The 23,926-nt window shown below is 38.8% G+C and overlaps 1 protein-coding gene across 1 annotated transcript in view; it reads left to right on the forward strand.

The window, feature by feature from the left end:
- Positions 1 to 16,859: 16,859 nt before the first annotated feature.
- Positions 16,860 to 23,926, forward strand: part of trabd2a (TraB domain containing 2A) — a 57,723-nt gene continuing 50,656 nt past the window's right edge. The window contains exons 1-2 of the mRNA XM_079365162.1: positions 16,860 to 17,579; positions 18,830 to 19,390. Of these exons, the coding sequence (XP_079221288.1) occupies positions 17,475 to 17,579; positions 18,830 to 19,390 (666 nt within the window). The 5' untranslated portion in view covers positions 16,860 to 17,474. The remainder of the gene's footprint in view (positions 17,580 to 18,829; positions 19,391 to 23,926) is intronic.

Genomic DNA, 23,926 nt, shown 5'->3' on the forward strand with positions numbered 1-23,926 from the left:
CTCGGCTTGAGAGTAATACCCAGTGTTCCTGTTACTTGGCTGCTAATTGCACTGTGGGCCAGTTAAAGCGTATTAAAAGAGATCAATCAAACAAGCTGTCGACAGGTCAGAATCCATCACTTCATGTGTGGTGTTGTCTGTTTTATTTCTATTTTGTACTCATAGGCAAACCTTTCTCTACATATTTGAAGTAGCAAATAACCTTCCATTTGCCAAGTTTTATATCGCTTGTATACAAACACACTATGTACATACTTTATGTGACAGTGGTAGAGGAGGTGTGTGGCCATTAAGAATGAGAGAATAAAACTCATGTCTAGATAGATGGATTTCATATATAGTGTCTGTCCAATGAGAACCAATTGATGAAAATGTGCTTCCTACACTGTAAAACTTGGAAATGACATTGTAAATAAAGCTTGTATAAAAGAGCATGCCTATTTATTTTGTCTATTAAAATTGCTTGATCCAAAGTCAACTGGACTGTTTGAAGATCTTGATGGCGTTGGATTTGGTCGAGATGTCTGATCTTCAACAAGTCCAGTTGCATTTGGAATAGTCTTAAAATTACATGGATGATTAAGAACTTACACAACATTTTTTGTTTGTTTCTTTGTCACAAATAGGTTGACCTTAACCAAATGTTTCAGTCCTTACACAGAAGAAAAAACATTGCTATAATGTTCAAACGACTGAAAACGGCTGGCCGAGAAAAAAGAGGGACGCCAAAGTGGGTGAAAACCCACAAATAACAACTATAATGAACCAAACTGGCTTATTCAGCCGTAACAAACCCCTAAAAGTTGTCCCCGTCTCCCTTAGATCATTTACATCAATCTGGAGCCAGTCCACATGGAAGAATACAACTAATAAACCTAGGAGTCATTGGCACCTCTTATCCAGCAGGGGGGAGTGTGCAACACCAAACCCCTGAACAATGTACTGTATGGTGAACGAAAACTACTGTTTTGTCAGCAGTCACATCACCCAGACATACTACCTGCGTGTATGTGTGTGAGGACCTCAGAGAAGACGGGGAGGAAAAAAACGTCTTGTCTGTTTGTCCCCTGACAAACTATATGAATTGAATCTATAATGAAAAGTCAAAGGAGCACAAAAGCCTTTAATTTGATCCAAAGCCATCAGTGCTAATGACTTCTTTACAGTGTTTATGTATAACATTTCTATATAAAGTGTCCTTAGGAAGTGAGAATTTTGGTGTGTGTACATATATATATATATATATATACGTATATATATATATATATATATATATATATATATATAAATAAATGTGTGTGTGTTTCCATTCACTTCCTCCCTTTACCGACTGCACCTCCTGAGTGGACACTTCCTGGTTTCTCCCTTTCCCCTCACCCTTGATTGGTTAAGGTTTGCTCTGTGTCATTGATTAGTTAGATTGAATCCACCTGTGCACTAGTCACTTAAAACAGCACCCCTCACACTCCATTTGGATCTACACATGGGGTGGTAACGCGGCATGGATGTTCAAACAGCTCGTGTTATTTCTGTTACCCTTGTTGCTTCCAAATCAGATAAAATAAACCATTTTCTTAAGAACCCTTCAAAACAGCCAGACAAATCTGCTCCACATCATCCTGTTTTGAATGAGAGCCCCCTAGCAGCTGATTTGATATAGTGTGTGTTTAAATGTGAATATTGCAATTCACTACTACTGGCTGGTCTAAAACATTGCAAACCCCTGCAGATGATCCCAAACGCAGCTGCGCGGCTGATTTTTCAGTGACCCGAGAGAGCACATGTCACTGCGTTGTTTATCTTCCTACACTAGCTCCCAGTTACTCCTTGCTTAAAATGTGAAACCCTGCTGCTTCATCAGTTAAAAAAAGAAAAAGAGAGACTTCTCCTGACCTAAACTTTCTCATCCAGGTCTCAATTTCATCCTGCTCACTAAACTCTGCCAGTAAAAGGTGTTTAATCCAACCTTCACAAAACATCCCTAAATTTCTAACTAGATTTGACTCCTCTGTCGCCGCCCAGTGGTGGAATGTATTTCCAAACATATTGATCCACAGAGTCCCTTTGTACCTTTAAGAGAAAGCTAAAGACCCAGCTCATACATGAACACCTACACGTTTAATGATGATAATGATGGTTTTGTTTGATAATGAAGATCTTAGGATGATTTTGATACTGATTAGAGCTCTCAAGAACAGCTGGGCGAGTGTTGTACTTACTCTCTGATGTACGTCACTTTTGATAAATGCGTCTGCTTAAGGAACTTAAGGAAATTGTAGAATATTACAATACCTGCATCACAATTTTGGCAGTAACTTTATGTGTGTCTAGTTCCAGTCTGCTCCACTGAGTCATCTGGATTAAGACTCCAAAGCAATAGAGAACACCAATTAGGTCAGGGAAAGTCAATGAGTAAATAACATAACACGACAGTGAGTCATAAACTTGTGAACATAGACAACCAGAAACACTGACACAATTCTACTAGTGTGGTCCAGACAAAGTTCACAAACTCCTATACTACTATTTGGAAATGTATTAGGGTTAATAACCTTTAAAAACGTCTGTAGGCAATATAAATAATATTTTATCATTGTGCAAAATCTGAAAACATAATCCTAGATCAACTATCGAAACAATCTTTTATGTAGCATTTATGTATTCTTACATAAATACACCATGAAAAAGAAATTGGCAACAGTGGCAAGAAAAAAAACTTCCTATTAACTGGCAGAAGCCTCAAGCAGAACCAGACTCATCAGTGAAAAGCCATCAACCAGATAAGTACGAATATCCAAACATGAAGTCTGTCACATATCCATCGTCGATCATCACTCTCAACTCCTCCTTGTGTCTGTCTCCAGCTCCTTTGTTAAGCTGATCGTGAGAATTTCAAGTATTAAACCAACCACATTCTGCCACAAACTCAATCAACCAATCACCCCGTTGTTGTCAAACTTGAAATCTGTGCTTCTCTCTTCTATTTGTCAGTTTTTGTTATTTCAGTATCATCATTGCTACTCAACTTATTCCCCTTCAATCCATCTTATCTTTGTGCTGGATGAGTTCTGCAGACGTCCAGCCTAACATATATTATTATTTTCAATATCTGTCAAACAATTAAGTGTTTAATTGTAATGAAGTCCCCGCTAGCTCGACATGTGTATCAATTGAGACGTACTGTTAAAAATGTGAAGGTTTAGAATGTTTGAGAACTTCCTATCTCATTTTCTTACATATAAAACTGAATATGTGACAAAAATAATGTTGAATAAAACAACAAGAAATACAGACATTTTGGTGACTTTGGCAGCAAAACAAAAATGTTACCCAACCGGAAAACACTGTCAGGATAAGTATATTGTTTTTAATCTACAAAGAAAATGTTGTCATTGATCCCAGATCCCCCCCCCACCCCCCTTTGGGTTTCTCAGTATTGAAGTAATTACAGGATCATTCCAACAGGCAGAAAAATCATAGCTAACAAGTTCTGTCATTTCGCCTAATGAAAGAGCCCGTTATTATTCCTTCATAAGTTAGCGTGTGGCTGACAATACGGACTTTATGACACTTTCAATTTCCATTTCAATCCGGCTGGTGGGGGGGCAATGGCAGCGGCCTGATAACACAAGGCTCTCATTGATGCACACACGCACACACACAGATCAGGTGGTGTTTCAGTGCTTTGGTGAGGAACCTGACGGATACCTGACCTGAGATGTTAACATGCACACACGCACACCAAACACATTGGGCCAACACACAGGAAACCTCTCGTGATCATTTTTGGCGTTACTTCAATGAGACCCAGGTGAGAAGTGCACGGAGGAAACCCAAACCACGTGCTCAGCTTGTTGACACAGTCAGAGAGCGAATCAAGACGAACGAGTGGCTCCTTGGATTGTTTTGACCCTCGTATAATCACAGAGGACTGATGGGAGCAGTGTACAAGAAGCTGTGGTTTATAAAAGGCAGAACGTGAAGACGACGCCAAAGCAGGGGATGTGATTTTTTTTTTGGGGTACATAAATCACTTTCAATTCACATTAATATTTATTTATGCCTGACAGTACTTGGCTTACTCTCAGGCTTGTTACGCTGTTAAAAAAAAACAACGTATTTAAGGGATGGGTTAGAGAGATCGCTAGAGGAACACATCTGATTTCTATCTGACATAAAAACTGACTTTTTGGGCCAGATTCTGAGGAGGACTGCTTCAGGAAATGACTTTTGATTCAACACAATCAAAGACTTTGGAATGAAGTTCAACAATTTCTTGATCCATGATTTAACATTTAACCGCTCAGCCTTGTAGCCCATCTTAATATCACTATAAGCAAAGATAATAATAACTTTAAAAAGCTCATTCTGGTTGAATGTTACGGTTGTAAAGGTGTGTGAAGGAACTGAGTGACATCTACAAATTCAGTTCACTTGATCATAATTGCTGGACACTGATTTGATTGTAAATTAAATGGTAAGTGGACTTGAGCTTGTATTCTGCTTTTCAAAGTTCTTTTACTCCTAAAGCGCAACTCACACCTAATCACACACTGATGGCAGTAGTAGCTATAGTGAGACCATCAGAAGTAACTCATTCACATTCAAAAGCCACCGATGAAGCAGCGGGAGCAGTTTGGGGTTAAGTGTCTTGCCCAAGGACACATTAGAAATTCGCTGCAGGAGCTGCGTATTGAACCCTCGACTTTCCTTTGGAGAGACGATAACTTCACCAACTGAGCCAGTTGTGCATAATATGTTCATGCAAAACAATGAAATGCAATACCAGGTTTTCGACAGTATTACTATCTTGAGAGCCAAATTGGGAGTGCATTATTACCACTCGGAATTGTATTTACTCGGAATTTGTAGTTTATGTTGCTATTTTATTCGATTTTTGACTCTTTTTGATTCTGCTCTGCTGCTGTAACGCCCGAATTTCCCCATTGGGGATCAATAAAGTTATATCCTATCCTATTTGTTGTGATAAACTAGAAAATGATGATCTACAGGTGGAAGTAATATGCAACAAAAAAATGCTCTCAGTAAAAGAATATTACTTGCAGGTCAATAAATGGGTGTGATAATGTCCCACATTAGCAAATTCAATCCTACTGTCTCTTTAGGCATTCTGTTTTTTTCTGCTACTTTTAATCAGGATGCTAGACCATGACGTGAGCATGATGTATACGTACATAATGCATGGAAAACATGTATACAATATGAATGAGTAAACCTTATAAACACTATTTATGGATATTTTTGATCTCTGTTTTTTTAGCCCCACATTACCAGGGGGGTTCATCTGTATTTAACAAGCTTCTGAGAGCATGTGGCCATTTAATTTACCATATGTACAAGTCATCAGGTTCAGGTGCAGCGGATACTGTGCGTATTTAAACTCACTCTCTCCCTTTAAAACTCACACAGAAACACACTCAGACACACACACACACACACACACACACACACACACACACACACACACACACACACACACACACACACACACACACACACAAAGAGGCCGAAAGGAGAGCAGGAAAACTGCCTGGACCAGAGGGATGAACGTCTGAGTGATCTCCACGCTGTTTGAGCCAGAGTGAGTCACATCGGGCGCCGTGACCACTAAATCAAAGAGCTGTTTGAACAGCTGCATTCCTTCACACCCCTTCATCCTCTCTCTCTTGCTGTGCAGTAATACTAATACTTCTTTTGCTGCAAGTTAACCCCCTCCCCCTCCCTAATAGTGTTCTGGTTTGATGAAGATGTAGCGTGATGGAAAAAGAGTGAAGAAGTGAGGTAAGCCATCGTCTGACTGTGGACAGGTGTCTGTTAGAGGATGGGCACGATGATGAGACAGAGAAACTCTGTGAGGCTTCATAGCAGCCACTGTGGCTTGATTTATGGACCCATGACAGCCTGAGTGAGTCATTATGGAGCTTTCATTACTTTTCACACATACAGCTGCCCTCCTGCACGGTCAAGTACTCAGGGCCCATTAGTTTTAGTGGCAGGCACAGTAATTGAATTTGTACGGACAAAGCCAGTACTGAAACATTTCTTTGAATTTATCTTCTTTGAGGTTTTGCTGACTTTATTTACAAAAAGACAGGAAGCATCATGGCTGCTTACTGAATAACAATAAGGTTAATCTACCGTGTATCTTTGAAGTGCGTCTTAGCAAAGGGACAGGACTTCAGAAACTCAAACCTAAACAAGAGCATTTCACACGTATCTCAGGACACCTACTTGAAGCCACGTTCACCTGACAACTTTTTATAACACTTTTAATTAAGATCACAATACTCTAAATTAACTCTTTGCTTATAAACATGCTAATTAGTACCACACTGGCTGCTTATAAGTACCTCATGAGTTTACCCTGATTGCTTTCCTAATGACTGCTTATTGATAGGAAGTAAGGAAGCTGTTGTATAATTTATTAGCTTAATCTGCTCACTTGGTATGACCCTTATAAAGTAGACGTAAACAAAGCTAAGATCATATTTCATGTTCAACAACTTCCTGAGAAGTGTATTGAGGTCAAACTCTTAGTTAATGCCCCATTACCTATAAATTAGGATCGTATAGATTAGGTACGAATAAGCATTTGAAAATGGATAATAAACAACCAGTATGCTTATAATTAGCATGCTAATAAACCTGAATTTCCCTCGGGATCAATAAAGTATCTATCTATCTATCTATCTATCTATCTATCTATCTATCTATCTATCTATCTATCTATCTATCTATCTATCTATCTATCTATCTATCTATCTATCTATCTATCTATCTATCTATCTATCTATCTATCTATCTATCTATCTAATAAGCACCTAGTTAATTTAAAGTTATTACAATCTTATTTCTAATATGAAAGCCACAAACAAGCCTGCATTGCTTGTGATAGGTTAAAAAGAATATTTGTTTGCAAATTTGTTCGTATAACTAATGACGAGCTGCTCGACAAGTGTCTTATCTGTCTTGTCTCACCTTATTTGTATGGGCTAAGTTCATTCTAAAACCCTGACATCTTGCCCTGATGAAGATTAAGTGGTCGTCATGGAAAACATGTTGGCGATGAAGGCTGTTGCGTTTCCTTTGGCTGATATGTTTCATAGGATTCATGGCAGAAATGAAGCATGACAGTGTCTCCATTAAAAAGTCATCTTTCAGCTCATCTTTTACTGCATATAGGTAGGAAGAATGTCAAAAAGAAAGATGAGCTTTTAATGAGTGAAGATGTTTTCTTGGCTGATACAGCTGGAATCAAAAAGCAGGTAAAATAAAAGAGAGCCAGGACTACTTCTAGGGGTATATCTGTATGTAATAACCCATATGTCACCATTATTAAACATCTGGTTTCAGTTGTTCAAAAGGTTTTAACTGGATAAGAATCCAGATTTAGGAAATCCACTGTTTTTCTTTACAGGACCCAATCATACATCTTATTTTTATCCCAACTTTTTTAAGAGACATTAAATAGGATCAGTCTCATCCAGGCACTGATTTTTTAAGGCTTACCAAATCAGGATAACAAGGGCTCCATATCGGACTTCATGCCACAATCTTTGTCAACAGGGGGCGCTCAATCCACCACTAACTGAAATATCCTGACAGATGCTTTCGCTTCAATATTTGGCGTATTAAATAACTTGTATTATAAGCAGCTTTTTGGTGCCTTTTGGTGTGGACAAAACAAAAATAACTTACTAACACTTGCTTTTGATAAATCGATTGTTTGGAGATTAGATTTTATCCACTTTAATAATACGTTTTTTTTTTCTCTGAACAACCAGACATTGAGATCCTGGGCCCAAAATATAAGTGGCTATGATCCCATTAATCATTGCTTAGTTACAATTATAAATTCAGCCGTGTGTGCAGTTGTTTCTAAAACGACGCCCTTATGATCTAGACCAGAGGTTCCCAAACTTTTTCAAAGAGCATCAAAATAAGAGTGTCAGAGACTGTGGGGACCCCCAATTATATCTCAAGCTGGTTATGTAACATAATAGACACAAACTAATGGGCCTGTCCAAACACTGGAAACACAACAGAATAACACAAACGAATACAGCCTTAAAACCATACAATTATTTTATACAGAAATGTACTGTTAGAAAGGCGAGAAGCAGACTGGGACTCTTTTCATGTATAGACTTTGATCAATTAATCTTTATCTGTTTAATGCCAATTCATTCATAAAGCCTGTAAAAGCCCTTACTCTTTGTCATATTATCTACAAAGACGACAACATTAGTCCACATTAGCTCTAAGCAACATTTAGCAAAGTCACCGTGGCAAGGAAAAAACGTGTTTTAAGAGGCAGAAACCTTGGATAAAACCAGACTCATGTTGAACAACAATCATCTAATGAAATGTGCATTGAATGAAAAATGGAAAAGAGCACCAAGTGAACAGACCAAAGACACACAGGTGTGTGTATCTTTATGTGGAAACAGCAGTATACACATTCAGTTCTGCTCTCATGGGCAAAGTTACATTTCAACTATTCCCTACATTTGTTTTCTCTATAAATTTCACTTAATGATATGGTTGTAATTAGAATCCAGTGACTAATGATATAATATCGGTATAATAGCTTCTTTTTTTTTTCTCTCCAGGATTTCACCATGCATAATGTGCTAGATGGATAACAACAAGTAATAGTGTTTGATAACTGTAATTGAGGGATAGATACAAAAATGATATATTGGACAACATATCAGAAACCAGATTTTTCTCCCTAATATCAACATTGGTATTGCCCCCAAACTCCCATGTCAGTTGGGTCCTTGTTTATTTTAAATTGAACTACTTTTTGAACATTTTAAATGTGAATATATCATTTAAAATAATTTTAAACTGTTGTTATTAATTTTTTGGAAGGCATCACACAACCCCCCCTCTTGGGGGACTTTGGGAATCACTGATCTTTACAATGCTGACTCAGAACAGTTGATAAGTGCATGATTGAGGCAGCTTTTTGACCCTTGTGTTACTAAACTGTTCATTGGCCTTAAACACACTCACTTAATAAAAGCAAAGATATTGTGGTTTTAAGTATTTTAAGATAAATAACAGAGAAAGTCAGACAAGCTTGGAAACACAAGGTAACAGCCAGGGATCAAATACAAGGATAGTAGAGGGAGAAAGAAATGTGTGTGTCCTCTGGCAGTGACAGATAACTGACACCTCCGTTTAAGCTCATCACCATGAAAACTAATGGTCTGAATACACATGCTCACTGCACATCAGAGAGACAAAAAGAGACGGAGCCAGTTTCCTCAGAAATGGGCTGGAAGTCAAGGGAGGAGTTGGAATGATAATAATAGGAAATATAATTATTATTTTTTTCTTACCTAACACTGGCTCTGAGCAATACACAACTCCCCATCATCTTTTGACCTAAGGCAGAGAAAATCCTTTGGAAAAATGAAACAGGACACATTTAAAAATGAACTCAAATTGTAACAGGAAATGTTGAACACTTTGAGGTCATATTGTCGTTTGTGAAGAACTGCCAGCATCAAATTAATGGCAATTATTTAAGGTTGTTTTGTCCAGCACAATTTTAATCTCAATGAGTTTTTCCTTACTGGGTAAACAAAGGTTAAATAAAAAATAATAATAAAATGTATATTGCGCATAATTGAGTGAGTGAGTAGGTGTATAATATACTTATTCTGTTTGTCAATTTAATTTTGCACTTTGACAAAAATATCTATAAAAGTGTTTGTATGACATTTAAACTAAGAGTTAACATTAAACCACTGTGTTTGTCATTCTTTGGTTAAGTATAATATTGGACTTAAATACGAACAAATTCTTAAATAAATTGCTGATAAATTATGAATCATGATCTGGAATTCACTTGGATAGAGATGAATACAATTTGAAAATATGCTTCCTAATAAAAAGAGACAAAACAGGAGAGTGGTGGTCGGGGTTGGTAATAAAAGTCCTTTGGATCAAGTATCCGTCTGCCCACAGAGCTGCCGGGACACCCCGGATTCCAGTAAATGCTTTTTACCATGAACACCATTTTTGCTTTGATGCCGTGACTAAGAGCTCAGTCACACAACCACTTCCATCGGCACTAAACCAGGCAGTCGTGCCTTTCCTGCTCAGTGTGTCAATTGATGTAAAAATCACGTTTGTTTTTCCAAATCAGAAACGATTCATGTTTACAAGAAGCAGATAATTGAACGTGTTGTGAATATCAAAAACAGCATTCATGTGGTTTGTATCCCCGCTCAAGCTAAGAGGTCAGCATGCGTAAAAGTCAGGGAAGTTGAGTAATCTGAAGGTTTTGTTTTCTTATGTTGGGAATCACATGTTGGGATTGCTTTAAACAGCCAATGAAAAAAAAACCCACTTACATCACAACTGTATTCAGGTTGGATTACGATTGAACATAAAGGAAATCTATGTGGCTTATTTTATTCTTCTTTCTAAAACCAGAGAAGACAAAACATCTTGCTTGTTCTTTGTTGATTTTCTGGAGTGATGCTGCTAGAATAACAGTTGGAAAAGTAGTTTATAACCACAACAATGTCTCCGTCTCCTCGCTCCAAAAACAGGATATTTGAGGTTACTGTTTACTGCAATTACACAGTCTTGATTTGTCCACAACACGGCAGTTTAAAACAATAAAAACATAAAGGTCACTGCTTCGATTGTGAGACTTTAACAAAACTTCTCTCAGCAAAGAACGACTTGATAAAAAACCTTTATCATGAGACATACAACGCTGACTTTGTGTTAGATTGGCCTCAGAGCCTTTTGTTTGCATTGTCAATAAGCTTTTTGAAAAGCATGTACAAAACATTACAAAGTCCAGCAGAGAGTCCTTTTTAATCAGTTGACTTAATTATCAATGAAGCAGTCAATGTGTCTAGTCAGGAATGTGACTTAAAGCAACAGCTTCAATCTGCTAAACGCCTTCCTCTGTGTCTGCCTCTACAACCTGGATTAACATGTGTACAAAGATGGGGCAACGTAATCAATGCAGCCATACTGATGTTAGTCTCAGTTCATATTTTCTTTTGGTTTTCAAGTTCCGGAAGAATTTCTGTGTTCACCAACATGAATGATTTTTTTGTAAAAATACAGCATGGCATGTCAATAGTCTTGCTATGCTAGGTTATGCTATGCTGAGTCTTACATTTATTGACTGTTTAAATGGATTGGACAGAATCAGTTGTACTGTGTGTGGACTGTCCTGTAAACTAATGGATGACATTGCGATTGAGGACTTTTTTTTTTTTTTCGGGCATGAAGTGAAAAATGTTGAGGGCAATGGGATAAATAAGTGTTGGTGTGGCAACAGCTTGTCAGTCACAACGCAGGCATACCCTTTAGTAGGCTACACCCTGTTTATAATATACGTACCGTAAATTACTTTAAAAAAAATCTTGCTTTATTAAAGAAGAGCTGAAAATAGCTATCATGATCATAAACTCATCAGGACACTGTTTACTGAATTGAAGAATCATGGGATGGAAATAAGTTGTTTTTTTTAACATTAAATTATTTACAATACACGTTTTTTTCTAACCAACTGAGTTGCCCCCTGTTGTTCATTAAGCAGGTTTAATCTATTTCAGCACTGGCTTTACTTTCAGACTCAGGCTACATCAACATCTACAGTCTAAGCTTATATGAAGCTATCATGTAAGTTCAGTCAGGAAGACTATACTGTATAATTGCCTCACTGATTGGGTCCTTTAATTTTATCCCTTTTTGCACATTCACTCACGTTTCCGTTGTCACTCTCAAGCTGTCATTTCTGGGGCTGTCGTTGGATAATCGATACTCATCTAACGAATTGCATGGGCTTCCCCTCTCATTTTCAACCTTTCATCGTTCTGCTCCTCTTTTAAATATGATTCTCTCTCCGCCTAAATTTCTTCATCCTGATGTTTTGTGAGCTCCACCACTGCCAATCGTTGCAGAATCGTCATCCATCAATTCTTTTCCCCATCTGGTCTCATCAATTCATCAGCTTCAGTGTCCGGACTCCATGAGGGGGGGATTTACTCTGTTGCTTCTCAGAACTGACAATCTACAGACACATCAACCACCCCATAGAGAACAAGTGCCAAGTGCCATTTCTGTCAAGTCACATTTCCATGTAGTTCATTGTAATAAATAATTTTCTTATTTGACTCGTCTCTCCTGATTGAAATGAGAACACCAGTGCATTCTGAGGCTGTAGACAGCACACAGTTCGCTCTGTTTGTGTAAAAATATGATAATATGACTCAATATGGGGGACTACACAAGTCCAGCAAAACCACTAACTAGGAACTTTGTCCACACGCACAAATGGAATTTGTGTGCAACTTTTGACAATCTCCTGATTTCATAATGCAGTTTTCTTTCATCTGCCTCATATTTTTCAAAAATTTGAAGACATGCTAGTATGCAGGCAGTCAATCTCCGAATACAGTAAGGCAACACACACTCGCACACACACACACACACACACATACAGACACACACACACACACACACATACAGACACACAGGCACTAAATGCTGCAGATCCCACTGCCAGGTCTTTAAAATCTGAGTTTAATGTGCTGTGAAGGAAGTGGACCATGGTTGATATGACTGACCATCTGTAAATGGACTGAGTCACATGAATTGAAACTGTTCCTGGAAGACTTACACAGCTTCTCCTCTCTCTCTCTCTCTTTCCCTTCCATCATCTCTTCTTCTTCTTCTTTAGTCTTCATTTTTCATTCTTTTCTTCTCTAATCATGTCTAAAATGAGTGGACACATCTGGCCAGCAGATTCTTTTTTTTTTTTTTTTTTTTTTTTTACTGAAAGTTATGTCTTCTCTGGTATTTATTCTGGATTATAAAAACACCAGAAAATGTGTAAACGCAGTGTGCACACATACAAATCCTGTAGAGTATCACAAGCAATCTGGAAGCACTTGCAAACCTACATACAAACAAAGGTCCTTTTGTTTATAGGAATTCGTGTTTTTCCAACTTTACTTTCGGATTATACAATCGGAAACAGAGATTATGTTTGTACTTACTTAAAAGATCTGGATTTTCTGTTGAACAAATAAATATTAGTCATTATATTCTCATTTGAGGAGTCCATAATAAACACAATACCTGCTAGGATCAAACAGATCCACCCTCCCCAGTCTATATAAAATGAAACATATGTTCTCATTTCCATATTGTGAAATCCGTTTGAAGACTTTGTCTAAAGACGGAGAATCAGAGCTTTTACCCGGGAACCCTCAGAAGAGCGCAGCGCTGTTTGATCCTCACAAACAGAGCCACTTTAAAGTGGAAATGTACAGATGTGCCATAGTATCAGTATTGACAGGAGGTCACTGAAGTCCAGGACCGGCTTCAAACAGATTCCCTTTCATAAAATGAAAGAGCAGCATAAAAATGTTGCATGATTTGTCTCGTTTAAAGCCTTGTTTCACGACAGCGTGAAGGCGATTGAGGTAAAGTAAAAGTAAATCATCAATCTTTTTGCACAGTTTAATGTACAACTATGGACCTTTATTTCTGAACCAAATCATTCATTTGGATTTATCAACTCGACAAAAGCTACATCAAAGACAGAATGAATATTTTAGAGGCCTAAAGCGATATCTTGTGAGAGGGAATGATGTTTACCTGAATTTCAGTAAGGCTGTGAATTACTCATAGGCAAGGAACAATCCAAAGTTTTCAGTGTAACACTTCTGCTTCGAGTGTTTGATACTTTTATACAAAGCATATAAATATACAAGTTTCAAGGCACAATGGATTTTGCTAGCCTCTTCATTCAAGTGGCTCCTTCAACAAAAGTAGTTACAGAACATGACTGGACCTGGGCTCACGCTTTTAAACATAGACAATCCTGCAATCTTGTAACTCTGTGTATTGACATAAGACTGTTGAAGGTTGTATTGATTGATCAATAAAGACAGTGTAAGAGGTACGTATAGTTTAAACTCCCAGTGATGTTGTAATCTGTATAAGCTCTCACTGAAGTGTCTCATTAAAAATGCTTTGCTGTTGAATAAAAGTTGTTATCAGACCTTAATGTCCTCGTGAACACGTCATATTTGCGTACAATATGGGTTGAACTCATTAAAACATTTTGCTCTGCCATGTGACTCGTTAATGTTGCAGTTAGTAGAGTCCTTGCCCAGACTTATGACCCCGAAACTTCCTCCCGATTACCCCATTCAGTTTTCCTTAACAGCAAAAATATGTGGTTTTGAAACCCAGCAGCAACAAACAGGTCTTACCTCCAACATATGTGATGCTACACAGAGCTGAAAAGGATGACGTATGTCAGATGAGTATTTATGTAAAAGATCCTCTGTGGGCTAAGTGGGGAGATAATGGAAATAAAAAACAGGTGTGTGTGTGTGTGTGTGTGTGTGTGTGTGTGTGTCTCTGTGCACACACTTCCCCGACCTTTTCAAACATTAAAGTGGAAGCTGCTGCAGGTGTCCTTTTTACATTTCTACAGATGCACAACATAAACAGTGATCAGCATACAAACACGTGCACATCTAAGTCCCCCTTCATCCAATCCCATCAGGCCATATTTTTTATACCTCTTCTATTGTGAGCTGTCAACAGCTTGAATCAATTAGAGAGAGAGAGAGAGAGAGAGAGAGAGAGAGAGAGAGAGAGAGAGAGAGAGAGAGAGAGAGAGAGAAATGCCATTTTAAACAGGTTGCATATGAATGATTGACATTTTCTTTAAATCTTATACAACAATATGCCAAATGCAGGCTATATATGTCTAGGGTTTTTGCTGCTCTCTCACACATTACTCTACATATAAACAGAGAATATGTCGGTCCAGGTGGAATTTCTTTTTCCGCTCTCAGAATAAAAATAGTGTGAACAGAGAAGACACTTATGGAAACATGTTTCTAACGCCACTAGAAAAAAAAGAGAAGAGAGGCAGAACAGCCTGATCCCATCATGTCTTCAGATCAATGAATGTTGGAGCAACATCAAGCAGTCTTCGCAAAGTCTGTATCTGTTACTGTTTGTCTCTCTCAGATGCCTCTTGTCTTGTGTTTTTCCTTTCTTGTCTGTGTTTTGGCTTCCATCCTTACCCCCATCCGGTATAAGAAAAAACGTTGAATGGCAGGATTTAGGCCTTGTGTGAAGTTGTTTAAGCCTGGACTGGTTACAGCAGAGTTGGAAAAAAAAAGTCAAAACTGAGACGAGACATTTAAAGCTGGTAATAATAACTTTCTCCACTAGGAGGAGTTTTGGCAGAGTCACATCATTGGTCCAAAATAACACACAGATGGACAGCGCTATAGGATTGGTCCATAAGTTTATTGGGCCTACTAACTGTCGCTATGCATTTCCAAGTGTTATGGCACGTTTTATATTGACTTGCGCAAAGTATACATTACTAACCTTTATTTACCTTTTACCTCTATTTCTAATTGGCTATTTGTCGCAGTCAATGTGTTTCTGCAGCTATGACGTCTTTAGCGTAGCCTACACTTGTTGTTCCCTTCATTTATTTGACTGCAAATATCAGCAATCTACAGAAAAGCCACCCCAAGTCATTCCTGGTGACGACAACCCATTTTGTATTTACTCAGACGTCTGACAACGCCAACATGTGTCCGCTGCCCCCGTGTGAACCAGCACTTTGACGGCAGGATTCACAGTATAGAATAGGAACGCATAGATTGGTCTACAGCGTGATTTCTATCCATTCATTCAATATCTTACCTCAGATTCTTCTTTTTTTTTTTTTTTGACAAGGGAATGAGTTAAAGATTTGCTTAAAATTATTTATGATATTGGTCTTTGGGGTTTTAAAGTTTCAAATGATCTACTTTTATACGTTTGTGTAGCTGTTTTGTACTCGTAAATGTAGTGTCTTGCAAAAGTGTCTCGTTATTGGCATAGACTTTGTCACAAAATGTAAAACTTTACGGAAAAAAAGACAGTGTAGTGATGCTACGAGACCACTTTCATTGTGTGAATGCCATTTATGGATAGGCATATTGTCTATTTGTCTTTACTTGAAATGGATCTAACATTTATGTCCTCTGCAAGGGCACTGCAGACTTGAGTGGTTTGTCCTGTGTTTCGTTGCCAGTGTGCTTTGTGGTAAATTGAGTTGTAATTAGTTAAAAAAAAAATAATAATAATAATAATTTAAAAAAAAAAAAAAAAAAAAAAAAAAAAAATATATATATATATATATATATATATATATATATATATATATATATATATATATATATATATATATATATACATAGGCCCATAGAATGTGATGCAAGCAGAATCATAGCTTAGGCTACTAAACAGTTAGAAATTTGTTTTCTTTATGTGTTAGAGGTTGCTGTAAAAATACCGTATGCTTAATCCTCAAAAGCTCATTGTTTATTTTGTTATAATAAACGGCCTGTGGCACTAAAAGCAAACAGCGACCTTATCTAATGAGAGTTTTATGTTGCAGGTCTATGGTATCCATGTCTGTGCTCGGATATTACTCAGAGCAAATTGGTGTTATTGCGGGTTTTCTTGTGCTAATGCAGCCAGTTTGTGAGCCATTATCTGACCAAGGCGTAATCTACTCACGGGATCTCTCCTGGCACCTAGATTACCAATAAAGCGGCCTAAGAGGTCTGTAGGCTACACACCTTGTTTATTGACATTGCTGATGTGAATGGAGACATTACATGTTGCAGGCGGGGGGATGTTTAGTCAGATTACTGCTGTGTGTGTGTGTGTGTGTGTGTGTGTGTCTGTGTGTGATTGTAGGTGGGGGAGAGAGGGGGAGGTGGGGTCGGCCCGGGAGGGTGGGGTATGCAGACGACCCAGGGGGTAGGTAGTTGCCGGACGGAGATGCTCGCACACACGCCGGAGAGAGAGAGTTGCTGAAGCGCACTCGGCAGGCAGGCTGAGCGGTGTATGCACAGAGAGAGAGAGAGCCTTTCGTTGCGGGGCTGTGAACAGCACATTTTCGGTGCAATTTACCCATTCTCACACATTAATATTCAGCAACCAAACGACAAGTAGTCTCATCAAGAATTTTGACTTCAGGTGCGTTTGCGCTGCGCGGATTCTTTTTTTTTTGGCCACAAACCCCTTAAACTTTTGTAGAAACTCACGCAAACTTTTTTTTGGGGGGAGGCAATGCAAGTGGAGGAAATGTGAGGAAAGCGGGGTGATGTGACCCTGTGTAAACTCTAATGACCACCCCTCTCTCTCCCAAACACACGTGAAACAGCAGCAGTGCGTCCATGTCCAGGCTCGAGCCAGCATGACTCTGTCCGGCGGTTCGTCGGATACTTGTCAGCTCGTTTCACGCGACCGCATGTATCCGGAGCTGTGGATGTAACTGAACTTCACTCATGCTTTCACGGTAATAGGAGCTACAACACGTTGGAAACAAAGCAAAAAGCCACCACGCACGCATTTGGAGAGAGGGAGCTACGATGCGGGGCACTTTAGGCGCTTTCATTCACTCTTGTGTGTTCCTCCTGGTCCGAGCAGACCAGTGGAGGTTAAAGGACTCCGGCAACTGCGAGCTTAACATGAAAGTAAGTCAAGAGAAAGTCAAAATAATGAAGTCCGTACTCTGCTTTACTTGTAGCAATAGCTAATTCTTAACCTGACTGTTTATTTTGTACCAAATGTCAACAGATACCTCAACAATGCCTTATTTTTTCCTCTTTCATGCTTCTTTACAAACTTTTCTCCATCATGCCTTTTTTGGCATTTAATAGTCTGAACTTTCTTAAAATAGTTTTGGAATAGTTATTATGAAGGCAACAGTTAACTCTAAAATCTATTAAATGTAAAATAAAATAAAAAAAAGTCAATTAAAAGTTGATATGATATTGAAGTTTTGAAGGATATTTTGTCTTTTACTAATAAAGTACAAACATTAACAAATTCAAAGTACTTAAACACCTTTTTTTGAGCATTGTATTTGTGTAACAGGTAGGTTGATATTGATGTTCATACAGTTGTCCTTTTGCAACAAAACACCCCCCCATAATTTCACGTTATACTCACTGCATTTTATAACTTAGAAGGAGTAATATTAAGAATAGCTTGATTTATAAAGCACCTTTAAAAAACACAGGTTTACAAAGGGCTTTGACATACAAGGTAACAATCAAACAAACCCAATAGAACCAAAACAGCAACCCCTATTTGTTGACAACCGTTCAGTGACTCATTAAACGTTTCAGATATGTTCTTTACACTCGGACAAAGAACTGTTGGCCTGATCCACAAGACACAGGATGCAAAAACATTCAGCACGCTGTCTGACAATCACTGACATGTGTATTGTTGGTTTGGCACTTGGGTTCTAAGTGGCCTGTTAATAAGTCATTATCAGTCTGTTAGGAAGTCGGTCTAATAAAACAGCCGCTCGTAGACAATGTGGTGGATTTGCTGCTTGGTGCCAGACATGCTCAGTGTTTATAATGAAATAGTTAAGAACGGCATTATGTTAATTTCATATGAAAAACCCCAGCTTTTTTTGTCTGGCTGTATTTTGATTATGTCTTCTCTGGTATGTGTTTTTCATCTGACTGGCTGATACTTTTTTCTGAAATGTTACATCAGAACTTTTAACATTGTTATAATCATCAATATTTACTTTACACTGATGCTGCAATGTGAGGAGTTTTACATCAACAAAAGTCTTCTGAAATTTGATCTTATAAGTGTTAATTACAAAAACAACCATTTAAAAAGCTGTTTTCTACTTTTAAAAAAACAGATCAATATATACTTTAAATATTCTAATGTTAATCTTCTTTTATCTTCTCTTCAGCAAACAGACCTTAACTCCTTCCTATGGACTATCAAACGGGACCCTCCCTCCTATTTCTACGGTACCATCCATGTTCCCTACACGCGTGTTTGGGACTTCATCCCTGAAAACTCCAAGCAGGCCTTCCAGGAGAGCAACATCGTCTACTTTGAACTGGACCTGACAGACCCTTACACTATCTCAGCCCTGACCAGCTGCCAGCTGCTTCCTCAGGGCGAGAACCTGCAGGACGTCTTGCCCAGGGATATCTATCGGAGACTGAAAAGACACCTGGAGTATGTCAAGCTTATGATGCCCTCGTGGATGACCCCGGATCAGAGAGGAAAAGGACTCTACGCGGACTACCTCTTCAATGCCATCGCTGGAAACTGGGAAAGGAAACGGCCCGTGTGGGTGATGCTGATGGTGAATTCGCTAACGGAGGCTGATATAAAGACACGAGGGGTGCCGGTGCTCGACTTGTACCTGGCCCAGGAAGCGGAAAGGATGAGGAAGAGGACGGGGGCTGTCGAGAAGGTGGAGGAACAGTGTCATCCGCTCAACGGGCTCAACTTCTCCCAAGTAAGTTTGAAAGTGTACTGAATGAACTTGGTGAAGGTTAGTCGGATAGCAGCCAACTTTTAAATGGTGTGAGCAGAGATTTTTGCGATCTTTGAGAAGCCCCTTTTAAAGGTGAACAAAATATTGTGTATCATGGCTGTGCTGGGAATAAAATGAAGAGCTGGCATGTCGCAACGTTTTCTCCTATTTCTCTTTTATTTTTTTTAAAGATTTATTTGGGGGCTTTTGTCTTTATTTGGACAGAACAGTGGATTGAAAATGATACGTGTTCTGTCGAAAGCGTGCATCCACTTTTTGGCTTATAACTGAGGGATCGCACGTGATGTAGCTGGTGTTGTTATCCCTCAACAGAGGCCTTTAGTTTTATCGTATTTCCTCTATTCCCAGGGCTTTTCCAAGTCGAGGAAGGTGTGCTGTTAATAATCAGCTGTGCAAACATTCAGCCGTGCTCCACCGTGCTCTTTGTTATTAAAGAAAAATGGATCCTAATGACTCAAATCTGAAATCGCCAGAAAAAAAAAGGGACCTTGTTCCTCAAACCTGCACACTTAAGTCCCCCTGTCTGCCTACCCGTCTGTCCGTCTGTGCCCTTCAGTGACCTTTTAGCATTACAAACATCTCTCAAAGGCAGCAGTCACTATGAAATCATGTTGCCTATTATTGAGGAATTTTCTGCTAATGCTGGTCAGGAGCTAAGGGGATTACACTTGACCATTTACCTTAACACCCAGAAGCTCAAAGTGTTGTTATTTTAAAGCAGGCCTACCCGGCCCCTCAGACTTTAGGTCTCAGAAGGCACCCAGCAGCACTTTTATTAGCATTCTCTTAAGCCATAGAAGAAGAAAGGGGGAAGTTTAAAAGGAACCGTTTTACCATTACAACATTGACATGTTGATATACAGAGAGTGTGATTAAGAGCTGAGAGATACACAAATGGCAGAGGTGAGGTGATTGACTTCAGCTTTTCACTCATGAAGTTATTGTTTCTCACATCCTCGTTCATCTTATCGTTGGCAGATCAAACCTAAAAAATGTAATGTGTGGTTTTAAATAAGACAAGGCTGTTGTCACCATGCCACAAAAGCGTTTTAAATATTGGACTTACACCTCTGATTCTTAAATTCTTAACAACCAGAAAGAACAACACTGCGCCTGACCACACCTCCTTTTAAAACCGACATGCAGACAGCGTGGAGACAAGTACGACTACTAATGTACGTGCATTGCATGAATGAACACTGCATTTTCTTTTTTTTTTGCAAATAAAGTTTGTTATGTGACGTCTGCCAGAGTTAGGATTACACCCGCTGATGTTCGTTTTGTCGCTGCGGATTATGAACACTGAGCCAGCAGAAGGTTTGTAGTGGTGATATTTCTAGTTTTATCTTCTAAATGTTGCCGTTGGTATCAACAGTAAAGCATAAGAAACTCAAAGTATAGGAAACAAGGAACCAATTTTGGTTGTTGTTCAACAGTTTGAAAATTTTTTTTATATAAGGTACCTCTAAGTTTATTCACATAGCCACCAAAGGCATTGGATGGCCACTTAATCTACTGTAGAAGTACAAATCACACCATACCATATCAATTTCGAAACATCATACAATTGTTTTTGGCAGAAATCGGCTTATTGAATGACTGTGCTGTTTATATATGGCTACTTCTTGTTTTGAAAGACAGTGGGTGGCTGAAGCTGCATTTGTCAACAGGGCTATAAAGAAAGAAAACCTCCCATCATCACAGCTTTCATTGAATTAGGTCCACAAAACCTCCATAAAACTCAACAATGGCTCCTAGTGTCCTAGAAACCACCCCTACCCTGACACTGCACACAGCTTGGCACTCTGTAATTTCCACACTCAGTTTCATTCTAATCAACAGCAGCTCGATGGACGCCTTCACCCTGCTGGCTTGTGGCAGCCCGTTTGATATTTCTGTAAACATTTCCTTCACAGTTTAGCAGCGTAGTTGAAAAGGGCAATTCCATTTAAAGCCTTTTAGCTCAACTCAACTGTAAGACGTCGAGATAGAGCGTGATGAGTGAGATAAACTCTTGGTGAAACAATACCGCCGCCTCAGCCTGCCATTGATGACTGAGAGTTCTGTTTAATCAGGCTACAGTTAGACAACCATATTTATTTATAGTCCTTAATAGTCTTTGTAATGTTTTTACTGGCTATTTACATCTGGCATAAAACTAGACATGTAGGAAAGGGAAATAGAAATAGAAGCTAAAACATTGCTTTTATTGAAGTTATACACATTTCCCAATGCCTTTTATTGAAGGAGTAATATTGTACCTGCCTGCTTGTTTTGAATTGTCGAGGCACATTTTCACCAGATTTCTGACCAAAGTAGATGTAGACACAAACACCGAGATGCTTTGTTACACAGAAATTAAAAGGCAAAGTTGATCAGCATGAAGGGTAAAACAAAGCCATTGCGATGCAAGTCAAACGTCTTAATTCGTACGTTTGAGCCAACTTCACTTTGACTTCTTTTGGAGGCCGCGTGCAATCTGTAGTGATCAAACCATCTCCATCTTTATTTTGTGTTTCGAGAAAACTCGCGCAACTGAATCAACTGCAGCGCTGACCTTTGCAGTGGTTGTTCTGCTTGATTTTTGTTTTTCTCCTGTCTGAGTTTCAGTATATGACTGATGATAGGGCTGTTTTCTCCTTAATTTTAAGAACTGATATGTTTTTTCCCCCCACACTTTGATAATTGATACTAACAAAAACAACCCATGAGCCCTCTTGAGACTTCTCAATATAAATGTCGCTAAGTTCTGAGCCAGATGGAAGAACAGCAACGTGTGTGTGCATGTCTGAGTGTGTGGTGTATGCGGAGCTTCCGCTTGCTTTTGCAATGCTATAACGCAATGAGAGATCTCAGACCCGGAAACAAAATTACACCAATACAGAATCAATATGAAAGATGTACGATGCACAACGATGTAATGGCAGGTAAGACTGGGTGATAAATCAATTAAATCAATCCTATTAAATAAAACCAGGTTTTTCAAAAATGTAAATCAATATTATGTCTTAAACCTTCTCTGCCCCTTCCCTAGAACTCCTGATGTGTACCTCCTTCCCTCTCATTTACTCATTTCCTCTACTTAGTGGCCCCAGGTATGTCCAACCAAGCCATAAGTATTCTCCTGATGTTGCTCTGTCTCATCTGTACTTTTGCAGTACCCTAAAACTCCAAAGTGCACTTTTAAAGAAAAGTTTACAGCCTGCACTTAACCCGTAAAGAGAAATTGAGGATACTTATTTATAGTTTAATAAAACATCAGTTTCCCACAGCTGTGATTAAATGCTTAATATTTGTTAAATAACTCAACTTAAAATAAGACGGCTCTTTCAAATGTCTTCTTACAAACGATGGTCCCATATTTGAGTTTGCCTGCCACTTTAAATGAAGCCCATTGAGCTCATTATTTTCAAAGCACAATGAATAATTCTTTCTTTACTCAGATCTCTAATCTGTCTAAGCATGACTGCTCTTATTCTAGCGCAGTGCCCCTCATCTTTTGAAGAGCGAGCTCAGCCTTGCCCATTACACTAAGTGAGCTTGTTGAGGACAACAATGGCCGCATGAAGGCCGGCTTTCACTGTCACTGTTGTTGGAAACCCGCGGGACATTCCACACCTCAGTGGAGCAGACCTGCTTATGAAAGTGTTGTTTCTTTCCTGCCATCACTGGGAGTAATGGTGCGTGGAGATGTGATGAATGCAAGTCTCAGTGAACGTCTATGAGAACGGGGACAGAATGTTTGAAGCCCATTTTTTGGTTCATTCATGGCAAGGAGGGAGTGGGACAAGGAGAGCGGAGATGCAGACTGAGATCAGTAGAGGAGCCATTAAGGAAGGAAGGCGTGACTCCGACTCCATTAAAGGTATCATGACGTTACCTCTGTTTGACAACCTTGTGCCTTCAGATGTGGTGTTTTCGTTTTCACTTGAACTGACGGGGTTACAGGGCTCAGGATCTGCTGCGTTCCACTCGGCAAGGTCAGATGAAATCCAAACAAAAGACACTTTTATAACCTGAAAGAAATACAGACGCTTTCTATTCCATCAGGGCAGTTTGCTTCTGGTTTTTTTTTGTTTTTTTTAATTTTCATATATTCCCTCTCCCATCTATCTTTTCCCTGGAGAAACACAAGATATGGACAGCTATTACCTACCAGAACCAGACAAAAATGCTTTGGAACATAGCATGATCCAGACTCAATTTGAGAAAAATGCTCCTTTTATTTGGGCTGTAACAAGTATATCACTCCCACATGCAACTTTTACACCTCATATTTCCTTAATAATACATCAATTCACATCTTTATACCTTACAACATGTTTAAATGGGTGAAACAGATCCTTTTTGTTAAGATCCTTTTCTCAAGGTTGTCTTAAAATAAAGCAAACATACAGTTTGTCCTTGAACCAGAAGAAGGGAAAATGTCTTGCATTATGAAACAGTTCTGAGAGGGCATATGACAACAGATGGCTCACTCCGCACCAAATTTTAGTG

The sequence above is a fragment of the Symphodus melops genome (genome assembly GCF_947650265.1).
Source record: "Symphodus melops genome assembly, chromosome: 16".
NCBI lineage: Eukaryota > Metazoa > Chordata > Actinopteri > Labriformes > Labridae > Symphodus > Symphodus melops.